General features: G+C 42.0%; 1 protein-coding gene across 1 annotated transcript; it reads right to left on the bottom strand.

The window, feature by feature from the left end:
* Window positions 7,112-10,852, bottom strand: LOC109726638 (very-long-chain 3-oxoacyl-CoA reductase 1-like). Its single transcript, XM_020256367.1, has 3 exons — window positions 10,148-10,852; window positions 9,400-9,469; window positions 7,112-7,555 (listed from the first exon to the last, which is right to left on the bottom strand). Exons 1-3 carry the CDS (start codon window positions 10,813-10,815, stop codon window positions 7,298-7,300), a joined length of 996 nt encoding a protein of 331 aa, XP_020111956.1. The 5' UTR covers window positions 10,816-10,852; the 3' UTR covers window positions 7,112-7,297.

A 12,602-nucleotide genomic window follows, 5' to 3' on the forward strand; every position in this document is an offset into this window, starting at 1 on the left:
TAATTTTTTTATTTATATTATTTGGAAGTGCAGCTGCAATTGTCTCAAGGACTGAAGGGAATATAAAATCTAATGATTCCACTGTCTCAAGTACACAACTTAACAACTCATGCACGTTAACTGGATTATATTATATAAAGAGTGTTTTTGGATAACTTTTAGCTAATTTCTTGTATCCAACTCTTATAAGTCATGGATAACACTGAAATTCCAGTGCACTTCAATTTTAATGGGTGTTTTAAGGAGGAAGGAGGCATTGTCAATTATGTAGGAGGATCCAGCCGGCTCAATTTCATCAGGCAAGGCGATAATTTTAAATCCCTGCAAGCAATGTTCTGCAAGTACATTAATACTTCACAGGAATCCTGCAATATCGAAATTAAACTTTGCTATAGTGGGAATCTCAGCAAACTCATCGACATTGTTGACGACGACGATGTCGGAAACATACAGAGACTCTATAAAACCCACGCGTATCTGATGGAGCTTTATGCTGTGAGTAACTTAGTCGAGAGAAAGTTTGCTACTTGTGATCCCGATGATATAGACGAAGTGCTTACAGACGAACAGCTGGATCTGTTGATTAACAGGCGTTCTGGGAATGCATCTACTCCTCAGCAGACAAATTTTGAAATAGTTGGCTCGTAAGTTACACTATTATTTCTTTTGCACCATTACCGAGCCTTATTGCACTTGTAACCTCTTTATTTTAAGCGGTTGCACTACTCTCAATGCACTTTTGCACCATTATATTTTACTTCTTTGAACTGTAAGCAATATATATTATACGGTTGCACTATTACATAATTTTTTTATTATATATTATTTTTATGCTGCACTGGTTCGCGTAATATTTTGCATCATTACTTCGACCTCTTGCACCGTATGAACTTTACACTTAAGGATTCTTGTACTATTTAATATTTACAATGCACTCCTTGCTTTCACTTGTGTTGCAGATTTTCTCATCCTATTCTTATTGACGATGCAGAAGCGGTAGACAGTGACGACGGTTTTATTATTGCTGATCTGAAAGACGAGTCAGATTCCGACGTTAGCATCCGTATCGTCTCGACTTTTCTCGACGCAGCTCATCGGACATACAGCACCATGGATGTTCTCCCATTGCGGCAAGGCGATACAGTGGGACTTACTGCTGAGCAATTTCGCGACGACGAGCTTAAAGAAGACCTCATTGTAAACAGCTCTACGATGGAGTCAGTTGTTGACGTCGCAGAAGCGGACGATGTCCACGAGGGCCAGCTCTACAAGACGCAAGGCGACTTCAAACGAGCTCTCAAAGCATACGCAATGAAAAGAGGTTTTGAGTACGCACCGACGAAATGCAACGACCATAAGATAACCNACGAGCTCTCAAAGCATACGCAATGAAAAGAGGTTTTGAGTACGCACCGACGAAATGCAACGACCATAAGATAACCGCACGATGCCGTGTCTCAGATTGTCCTTGGAGAATAAAGGTGCGTCAAGTACCAGGAATTGCTCAATGGTGGGTGAAGAAATTTGATTCACAACACACTTGTAGCAGAGCAATAAGGGGATTGGGCTACAGGAATTGCGATGCGGCTTTTATAGCAGCATTTGTTAGGGAGCAGGTGGTGGCAAACGAGAAATACACGCCGAAGATGGTTCAGACTGAGATTCTTCGGCAGCACGGCGTAAAAATTTCATACTGGAAAGCCTATCGGGCTAGAGAATTGGTCCTTCAAGAGGTGCGCGGCGATTTCGAGAGCTCGTTTGCTCTACTTCCCTCGTACATGCAAGAGTTGAGGAGTGGAGATGCGGAAACATGTCTCCAATTACTTTACCAGGACGAGGGTCATTTTCACCGTTTTTTCTGGGCATTCGGTGCAGCGATTCGAGCATTCAGGAAGCACTGCAGGCCGCTGATTGGTCTGGATGGTACGTTATTGCACTATTACGCCACTGTCACATCATTATTTTACTATGTTGCACTATTATATAATAAATTCATGAATGTAATACAATTTTTTACACGATTACACATTAATATACACGGTTTCTTATTCTTCCAGGAACCTTCCTAACTGGTAAGTTTAGATATTGTCTGCTGACGGCGTCATGTATTGATGGGAATAACTGTATATTGCCATTGGCGTGGGCAGTTGTTGAAGGTGAAAATCGCTATTCCTGGCACTGGTTTCTGGAACAGTTATGGGATGGCGTCGTCGGTGATCGCGACTCCAGCAGAGCAAATAGTGTACTTACTATTATTTCCGACCGCCAAAAAGGATTGATTGATGCTGTATCTGATGTTTTTTCGGATGCAGCTCATGGTTATTGCAGTTACCATTTGTCTACCAATCTCCCGCACGCGCAAAAGAATACACCTGCGTGGAGAAGATTTTGGGCTGCGGCGCGTGCATACACTGTCGCGGAGTTCAACGAACACATGAAGAAGATGAAAGAGTTGAACCCCGAACAGTACAAGTATGTGGTCAAGCTTCCTCAGCATAGGTGGGCTACCTATTGCTTCCTGGGGAGGCGTTATTCAATGCTCACTTCCAACTGTGCCGAGACGATAAATAGTGTAATTCGACATTTAAAGGGCCTTCCAATTACCTATCTCGTCGAGGAAACATGAAAGAAAATAGCTAGTTATTTTTACCAGAGGAAAAATAATGGGGAGAATATTACCAGTGTAGTAACATCCTATGCAGAAAAGATATTAGGGAGCTCGAGGAAAACATCCCGTTTTTACACGCTGAATCCTTTGATCGATGTCCTCTTTCAGGTATTATCATTTATTTTGCACCATTTAGTCAGTATCTTACACTACTTATCAATTAGTTACATATAGCCATTACACTATTTGTCCCACCCTTTGGACTGGCTTGTTGTTTTTCTGGTAATTGCAGCCGACCGTACGGATGTTGTGCATCTTTCCAAAAAGACATATTCTTGCAAGCGATGGGACATTGACGGCATTCCATGTAATCACGCCATGGTAGCAATTTCATTTAGGCTACGGGATCCGTATGATTTTGTCGAGGATTGGTTTAAGACCTCGACTTATCGTGCAACCTACAACGATTGCGTCCCCCCCACCAGAGGCAAAGAGTAATAGCCTGCAATACCAAGTAATGTTGTTCCGCCGCGGCCTCCAAACATCGACATACAACTGGGCAGAAGAAAGGTTTCGCGGCGAGAGTCTATTGCTAACGGCTTAATAAAGAAGCGGTGCCGGAATTGCCAGAGATGGGGGTACAACAAAAGGTCATGCAAGAACCCTCCTGTGGCTAGAGCAAACCAGCAGCCCGCGACGACATCCGCGGGCGCACCGCAGGAAACATCGGAAAATCCATACGTCTTATTGCAATAGTTCAAGGCTAATGTTAATAGTGAACATATAGATAATTTAATTAAGTAAATTTTTGTAATAGTATAAAATAGAGGATAACAGTTCAACATATTTAAAAAATAGTGTAACGAGAATCTCAAAATTTTTACTGGTTAAGTAAGGTTGCACTGAAACGAGGCAACAGATGCACTGTTATAGCGATAATTGCACCATTTCTACTGCAGTAGAACATTCCCATTGCACTATTATCCCTGGCGCATAGAGACTAATTCGACACGGCGTCTGAATAGTCGGTTTATCTTCTCGAGACAGTTTCGATATACCCACCGGTGTCTCTTCGAGCGCTGAAGAGACGCTATAACGTACACGTTAGTGTTTGCTATCAGGTTTATAATTTATTAGGTCAGTCGAAGAGGCACCGGTGGGTTGGTGAGGTAACGATTCGTTTTGTTTAAATATCGGTTCTTCAGATGCATTCCCCATTACGAAGACAGTGGTGTTCGTGAAAGAAGTGAAGACGACAACGGCATTCCCGGTAAGAGGAAGCGCAGCGCTTCCCCTCCGCAGCAGCGCTTCCCCTCCTACGAGGAACACCGTTTGTCGCCTTCGACTCGTTCACAAATATTGGCCTTGCTTTAACCTCCTCGCCTTTACGTAGAGAAGATTCGCACTATCTGAAGTGTTTTATTTGCTAGGAGCCCATTGGCCCTCCTCTTATACAGTTTCTTAATTTCTTGCAGATTTTTATTCTTATCGTTGGATTCTAATATTTTTCTGTCTGTACTGTTTGTTTCATGGTAGAGCGGAGCTCCAAATTGCCCAAAGCAAATGAAACATTCCAGATAGTGCAAATCAACCTTAACGCCTCGTTGCTGGATCGATCGTATCCTTCCGATCGAGCCTCCTCATCCTAGCAGTCTCCTTCGGTAGTCTCCTTTGGCCAATATCTATTTGCGTCGGCTATGTGATCGTGGATTTGCAGATAAACTTCGATGATTTCATAATCAATCTTATGAAGAGATTGTTATAGTTGATCTAATAGAAGGTTGCATTGTGATAAAATCGTGTAATCGGCTTTACAGATAATGTAATTCTTGTTTACAGATTAATGTACTCCTTACGAATTTGTTACACTATTTACAAGTTACTCTCTTTTAGCAAACATTGTTGCACTGTTTACTTCATATTATAATATTAATTTCAGACTTTTTTGCACTATTATGTTCATGTTATCACCTAGCCTGAGAAACTTTAATAAGAAATTGCACTATTATCCTTGGCACGCGGAGGTATAGCGCCACGGCGGAGGCGGCAATAAAGAGGTGGTGTAGCCTCCTCCTACTCCACACCGCTATATTCGACGTCACCATATCCTTTCATTTGCACTATTAGCTTAAAATTATATTAAGAAATAAAATAAGTAAAATTTTGATTGTTATGGATTGGTTGCACTGGAACGAGGCTACGGATGCACTGTTATAGAAGGCGGTTGCACCATTTCTCCTTTCGTGCCTCCTTCACGTTGCACTATTATAGGAAAACTCAATTGTAGGTTTGACTATATTAGCTCTTTTCGTAGCTCCTTTCGTAGCTCCTATAAAAGAACGCCCGATTGAGTTTCGTAGCTCCTTCGCGTTGCACTGTTTACTTCATATTATAATATTAATTTCAGACTTTTTTGCACTTTTATGTTCATGTTATCACCTAGCCTGGGAAACGTTAATAAGGAATTCATCTCTGATTAATGGGTTTGTATTTTCTTTTCCTATTCTTCTTCTTACTCTTTGGGCTTCTAAAGTAAGTTAACTTTTACTTAGAAAATTTCGTAAAGTCTTAAAGCCGACACGGCGGCGGCGGCGGCGGCGGCGGCGGCGATAAAGAGGTCATGGAGCCTCCTCCCACTCCGCCCCGGTATTATTGACGGCCCCCATGTCCTTTCATTTGCACTATTAGATTAACATTACATTATGAAATAAAATAAGCAAAATTTTGCTTGGTTTTGGAGAGGTAGGGATGCAAACGGGGCGGATCCGGGGGCGGGAGAGTTCCCCCACCTCCCGCTCCATTTCTTATCGGGGCAGGGCGGGGCGGATTCGGGGCGGGTTACTTTTCATTTTATTTTTGGCTCCCACTTACCGCTCCATTCGGGGCGGATCGGGGCGGGAGCCGGATTTTTGACGGATCGNGGTTACTTTTCATTTTATTTTTGGCTCCCACTTACCGCTCCATTCGGGGCGGATCGGGGCGGGAGCCGGATTTTTGACGGATCGGGGCGGATTGAAGGAAAAAAAGAGTCTCCCACCTCCCGCTCCATTTACTTGGCGGATCGGGGCGGATTCGGGGCGGGTTATATTTTTTTATATTTTTTTGTTCCCACTTACCACCCCATTCGGGGCGGATCGGGGCGGAGCTCCACCAACCCGGATCCATTTGCATCCCTATGGAGAGGTTGCACTGGAACGAGACTACGGTTGCATGTTAGAAGGTTCGTTCCATCATTTCTCCTGCCGTAGAGCCTTCGCCTTGCACTATTATCTCTGGCGCGCGGAGGTATAGCGCCACGGCGGCGGCGGCAATAAAGAGGTAGTGGAGCCTCCTCCTACTCCACACCGCTATATTCGACGTCACCATGTCCTTTCATTTGCACTATTAGCTTAAGATTACATTAAGAAATAAAATAAGTAAAATTTTGACTGTTATGGATTGGTTGCACTGGAACGAGGCTACGAATGCACTGTTATTATAGAGGGGGTTGCACCATTTCTCCTTTCGTAGCTCCTTCGCGTTGCACTATTATCCCTGTTGCGGGGCGCGCAGTATTTCTCAATAGCTTTAGAAAATGTCTTAAAGTCTTAAAGCTGAACAGAAAACAGCGGGGCCGGTGAATAGCGGGGGCAGATATGATCCGGGTTCCGAGAAATGAGCGAGATTGCGTAAGGCGGAAGCGGCGCATTTAATGCGCGCCTGACCGTACGGCAGGGTAGTAGGGTAGTATACGTATGTCAAGAAATATGCGGGAGGTTATTGTATAGGAGGGGCATTTTGGTCAAGCGGCAGAAAAAGCGGATTGAATCTGCAAAAACGACAAAGGTGGCCCGGTTTTGTAAAAGCCCAAAATAAGTGAATTTTTTATGCAAATTGGCCCATTATTTTCTATTTATAATTACTTATTATTTTTTTTTATTTCATTTTATCTGCTCAAATGTTATTTTTCTTATTCTCGAAAACAACCTAATTTTCATTCAAACGCAAAGTGATCTAATTCTCGCTTATACCTAAACTTCCATTTATCAAATGCAAAGTTGATTTAATTTTCACTTATACCTAAACTTCCATCTATCCCTGCAATAGGCAGTTATTTCAGGGAAACCATAGAAAAACAAACCAAACATTTTCCCTTGGCAGCACTACTGTTCTCCCAGTCGTTACCAGACAAACAGTCGGTTTTCTGCCAACTAAAACTTTGACACGCTGGGCGCGCCCTCCTTTCTTCACTCCACACACACACACACACACACACACACACACACACACGAAAAGCACAAACGTGCACGCCTCCCTGGCTGCTTCATTGACCGCAATCAAGTAGAGACAAAGAAAAAAAAAAAAAGAAACAACTTGCCAACTCTAGGCCATTTTAGGCCATCCAAGTGGAGTAACACTTCGTTTTTTTCGGTATTATAAACAATGCAATGTTGGCAAAACGTCAAGCATGTCGTGGATTTTGTCAAATCTCGGCAGATAAAACCCAAAACTGAAAAGCGAGACAAAAAAAAAAGATGCAGCACATCTAGCAAAGGTACCAGTTTAAACAACACAAAAAGTGCAATTCAGACAAGAATACGGCAGCGTTCTCAAATCCCGACTATGAGGGACAACGAACAAGAAGGAATTCGAAAATCCTAAAGACCCAGAAACCACGACACAGCTTGTGCCGGTACACTAATCGAAACATTACTGTGCTTTCTTTTGGGCATCTTTCTGCTGTCCCCTCTTGCGGATCTTGAGGCAGAAGCCGAGGCGCCAGTAATCGATCGCAGACTCGGGAAGCAAGGAGAGCAGGCCCCAGATGAGGGAGTGCGGCCAGTAGGGAGTGCATCTTGGCTCGTAGCCAATCCACCGTACCGCGGCACGAGTGTAGGTATCAGCTGACGGGACGAAGAAGGAAGATTTCCTGATGGATGCCATCTTCGTAGCGACGTACAAGGGCACCTGTTGTGAATAAGTTACAGGGAGGTCAAAGACTAGACTGCAACAGTTTAAAGAGGAGACTTGCCCTAGCGGATTAATTAGGTAGTAGTAAAAATAAAAAGTAAATTAAAATCTATAGATCTGCTATTCTTTTGTCGAGTCTGCTGCGCCAAAAGAGATGTCATTGGAGGTAGTAGTCACCAAGCAAATATGAAGACAAATGACAGAAGAAAAGAAAAGTAAATGGTGAAATTTGTCCCATGTGACCTAATTTTAGATGCCTAACCATAATTTCTTATCTATAAGATGTGGATACTTACGTATCCTTCAGAAATCTTTCCCTGCCAAAGTTAGAGAATTCTTTAACTTCAAGAATGTTTATCCAGTCATGCATCAGGTGATTTGAAATCATCCTAGCCAGAAGCTTTTCTTTCAGCATTAGGTTAAAATTGATAGTTTATTTGATAATTTGCTCTATTTATACCTGGCAAAGATAGTCAATACCGTGGAATTATACAAGAGTGCATAAACCCATCTTTTCTTTTTCCGTTTATCATTTTTTTTTGAAACTTCCCTTTCTAGAAAATACCAAAATATCAACTAGATACACTATTAGTGGATATCTATTACAGCTTCCTATGTGAATAGAGTCCAAAGCTATTATCCAACAAATTTAAAGTTTACATATTCTTGTTTCGAATCAGGTAATGTTTTGAGTACTTGAAGTGCTGCTCAATTACGAAGTTGAAGATTTAGAGGCAACATAACAGGAAGTTCACCTAGTGACCTCCAAAGGCAAGCCTTTCTATTGTCATTGTAAGGCTTTTGCCTAGGTCAGGCAATCTGAAGGCATCATGTCATAACCTAGTAAAAGTAACTTTTCTCTGTGTTTCCAAGGAATCAAAATTAACTTTTTAGTTAACTTATCTTAAATGTAAAGAGCAGTGAAAAATAAGCTAAAAGTGTTTTAGACACTATCAAACCATTAAAGACCACATTGCCTTCCACTTCGAATACGATATAGAAATGAGCAACGAAAACAAAACATGCTTCCCAATCGTAATAGTAATAAGTCTTCTCCTGACGGACAGAACCTTTTAGAACTAAAGTATGGAAAGTTTCAAATCAAAACGTTCGTTAAGGCCTGTAAGGATGGACAAATACATTATTCAACATATCTCCCTTGTTTACTCAAGAGGCATGTGGTAATTTATTGGTACGAGCAGGAAAAGATGTCTACAACCGCATATCATAAATCTGCACTAAATTATTTTCCCAACAATAAAATAACCTTATCAGTTTAAATACACCATCTCGAGAAGTCATGATTATTTCGCCCTTATAAATTAAATCAAACCATTAGGTTGAAATCACTAAAAAAAAAAAAAAGCTCCATGGCACAAAAGTTATTAGCAGATAACTTGCTCCCAGATCCAGATAGGCTCTAAATTAAAAAAAAAGAACTCCATATGATCCAATGTCAGCTATGTGAAGGTTTAAGTATAAGAATACTATTCTAACTTTAGCTCTTCTTAGATGTTATAAAACCCACAACAACACCACACAACGATTCTTCATAAAACATATCTAAAACTAAGTACGATTGTTTTTTCACAATAGATAGGAATAATAACTAACTATATAGTGATTCAGCGAAAGGAAGGATTCCTAAAGAACTAAACAAGGATATCCACATCAAAGATATTACATAGCAATATATTACTGCAAGCAAGCAAGAATCGGCATATTATCTTGTAAGGGCATTTTTCAGGGCTAAATCAAAAGACTGAAAGAGCAACAAGCATAGCAAAGAAGTTTACTTGAAGATGAATTTGAGTGCGTGAAGTGGAATAACAAAGCAATACCTGACATTGCACATCAATCCCCTTGCCCTTGTATTCAACATAAAGGCATCTTGAGAACTGGTCAATGTACCTGACATGTTCACAGTAAATAAATAAACAAATAAATCCCTCATAACACACTTTTCTGTACTATTTCTCATCAAATAGGAATCTAGGCCTCCAGAAAATACAAAACGACGGAGGGAATGGACATCCGGCAAAATTGCATGAAGTACATCTTGCTGTTCACAGATCACAGAGGAAGAGAAAGGAGAATTTGAGTAGAGAATTGGTTTTCAATTTATCCTCTGTTTCCATCTTGTTAATGGTTGGTTAATACTCTAATAAAAATTGTGGGCCAAAGCGAAAACATATTTTGAAAACATATGTCTCAATCAAGAGTCTTAAGAGCAAGAAAATTCACGACCTACCCAATTCATCTGAAGAGTACTATCTGAAGAGTACTAAGAGATCCACAAATCCGCGTAAATCCATAAATCTAAACTCAGAACAAACACACGCTTGCTTGCTCTTGCTCTACCCGTGAATTTATGGTTAAGAGAAAGAAAATTCTCGGATCGTTCTTCTTCGTAAGTCAAACAACGATCGAACGAACGAACGAACGAACGAACGAACGAACGATCGATTAAACCTAAAAGGCGGGCTATGCAATTCGATCAAATCTACGTCACTTTTGTTTGTTTGTTTGTTTGTTTGTTTGTGCGCATTCAATGGGTGAGGGNGGAGGGGAGAAAAGGATGATGATTACGCTTTGGTGGCGGCGTAGACGGCGTAGAGGGGATCGGAGGGGATGACGATGGCGGCGCCGGATCCGATGTTGACGATGGCGCCGCGCTTGCGTTGGAGCATGGCGGGGAGGAGGGCGCGGGTGACGCGGGTGACGGCGTCGACGTTGACGTTGATGAGGGTGCGGAGGAGGTGGTCGTCGACCTCGTGGAAGTAGCGGGCGTAGGGGTAGGACACGCCGGCGCTGTTCACGAGCAGGCCGACGTCGAGGCCGGCGACGGCGCGCTCCAGCCGGCGGACGCCCTCGTCGGCGAGATCGGGCGCGGCGAAGTCGGCCACGACCTCCACCACCTCGACCTTCGGGCTGCGGGAGCGGACGGCGGCGGCGACGTCGCGGAGCTTGTCCGGGTTGCGGCCGACGAGGACGAGGCTGAGGCCGCCGGCGGCGAGGCGGAAGGCGAAGGCGCGCCCGATGCCGTCGGAGGCGCCCGTGACGACGGCCCACGCGCCGTAGCGCCGGCGGAGGGGCTTCGCCGGCCGGAGGAAGCAGACGTACACCCACCGCGCCACGACGAAGCCCACGCGCAGCAGCGTCAGCAGCCCCACGGCCGCCAGGCCCACCGCCCACGCCGGCTGCGACCGCAGCACCTCCAGGTGCGGGCACGACGATGACGACGACGACGACGCCATTCTCTTCCTCTCTCTCTCTCTCTCTCTCTCTCTCCTCTCCGCCCCTCGCCCTCGCAAATGCAACCCGTTTCTCCTCTCTCGGAATGGAACCTTCGAGAAAGAAGCTTCTCAACTCCCTNGAAATTAGGCTCGTTCGAGCTCGGCTCGAATTAATTTCAATTCAAGCTTGAGCTTAAATTTAAGCTCGAAATTAATTTCAAGTCGAATTTAAGCCGAGGTAAGCTCGCTCGAGCACGGCTCGTTTCCACCCCTAATTGCCACCTCTAGTATTCATCGACATCCTTACCAGTCACCCCCCACGCATAATTCTATTTTTGAAATTTAGAGGGACTTGTATGAAATTATAACTTTTTTGGAGGGTACGAAAGAAATTAACACTTCACCCTTGAAGCACCGACAACTTCGGTGAAGCGCGTCGGAGAAAGAAGTGTTTAATTAACCAAAAAGTAATTAACAACAACTAATTAAACAAAAATATTAATAATTATAATAATTAATAATTAATAACTCGGTGGTTGTGAAAGCGATGTCTCCTCTTCTTCTTCTTCCTCGCTCTCTCTCTCTCCTCAACGAGGAGAGAGAGAGAGAGAGAGACAGAGAGGAGAGGAGAGTAGAACCGGATCTCAAAGATGGGTCTTCGCCTCGCCCTCCTCTACTTCGTTCTCTTCGTGTTCCTCCTCGGATTCGCCGAATCTGATGGTAAATCTCTCGCTCGATCTCCACCCTGTTTTTTCTTCTTTTTTTTTTTTGTTGGGATTCATTGTGTGATCGGAACCAAATGGGGGAGAAATGTCTCTTTTAGATTCGCAAATGGTGTGGTGTTTTGTCCAGGATCAAATGGAGGAATGGGTCTCTATAAAAGTTTAAATTTATTTTCATTTTCCACACTAGTTTCTCTTCTTTTTTTCTTTTCTTTTTTTTGCATTTTTTATGTAATTAGAACCAAATGGAGAAATGAGAGTCTCTTTTAGTTCTGTTAAAAAGTTCTTCTTTTTAAAAGATGATTTATTTTATTTATTTAACATTTTTTTTTTATGCATGAATGCTTTATTTGACATGTTTTTCTTAATTTACTAAAAGAGTTCGTAGTATTTAGCAAATGAGAAGTTTGGTCAGATATCTAAGATTACATATAAACATATTCAATTTTAAATTATATTTTCATAATAAAATAAATCATCTTTTATGTGAAATATATTGTTCTATTAAATTATAAATGCTAATGTCTTTTCAAAAATTAAAATTAAATCCCTTCCTTTCAATCATATAAGAAAGTTACCGTGTCCAATAAGTTATCATTAAATAATTAATTTTGATAGTCAAAGTGTAGTGTCCCATCTCGGTTTTCATTTTCGGTCATATATTTTCTTATATTTGTTTCTTAGCTTTCTTCTATTTAATTNAAGTGTAGTGTCCCATCTCGGTTTTCATTTTCGGTCATATATTTTCTTATATTTGTTTCTTAGCTTTCTTCTATTTAATTCATTTAGCTAGAACGAAAATTATAATCTATCTATCCAACTACATTAAAGGAAGATTTGGGGACTAAAGAGTGACGCGTGTCTCCCCCAAACCCTTCTTTACTCTCTCCATATATATATATATATATATATATATGCGGCTAGGATTCTTATGGAAGCACGGAGGGCTTCGTGCTTCCACTTTATTTTCGATGTTCGGACTTTCGAATCGACGATCGGCTCCGTTAGACTTGATCTAGAATATTTGAAGTATCTAGAAAATAAATTTTGTGATTTTTCGATATTATTTGCCTAGTGATCGAAGTG

The sequence above is a fragment of the Ananas comosus genome, linkage group 21 (assembly GCF_001540865.1).
Source record: "Ananas comosus cultivar F153 linkage group 21, ASM154086v1, whole genome shotgun sequence".
In the NCBI taxonomy this organism is placed as follows: Eukaryota; Viridiplantae; Streptophyta; class Magnoliopsida; order Poales; family Bromeliaceae; genus Ananas; species Ananas comosus.

What these genes read in the sequence shown, in the direction of transcription:
- LOC109726638 (XM_020256367.1), bottom strand. Translation starts at nt 10,815, where the DNA reads ATGGCGTCGTCGTCGTCGTCATCGTCGTGCCCGCACCTGGAGGTGCTG. An exon ending in GTCTACGCCGCCACCAAAGC is followed by an intron (nt 9,470 to 10,147) that starts GTAATCATCATC and finishes TGAACATGTCAG; the next exon opens with GTACATTGACCAGTTCTCAA. An exon ending in GGATTGATGTGCAATGTCAG is followed by an intron (nt 7,556 to 9,399) that starts GTATTGCTTTGT and finishes TATTCACAACAG; the next exon opens with GTGCCCTTGTACGTCGCTAC.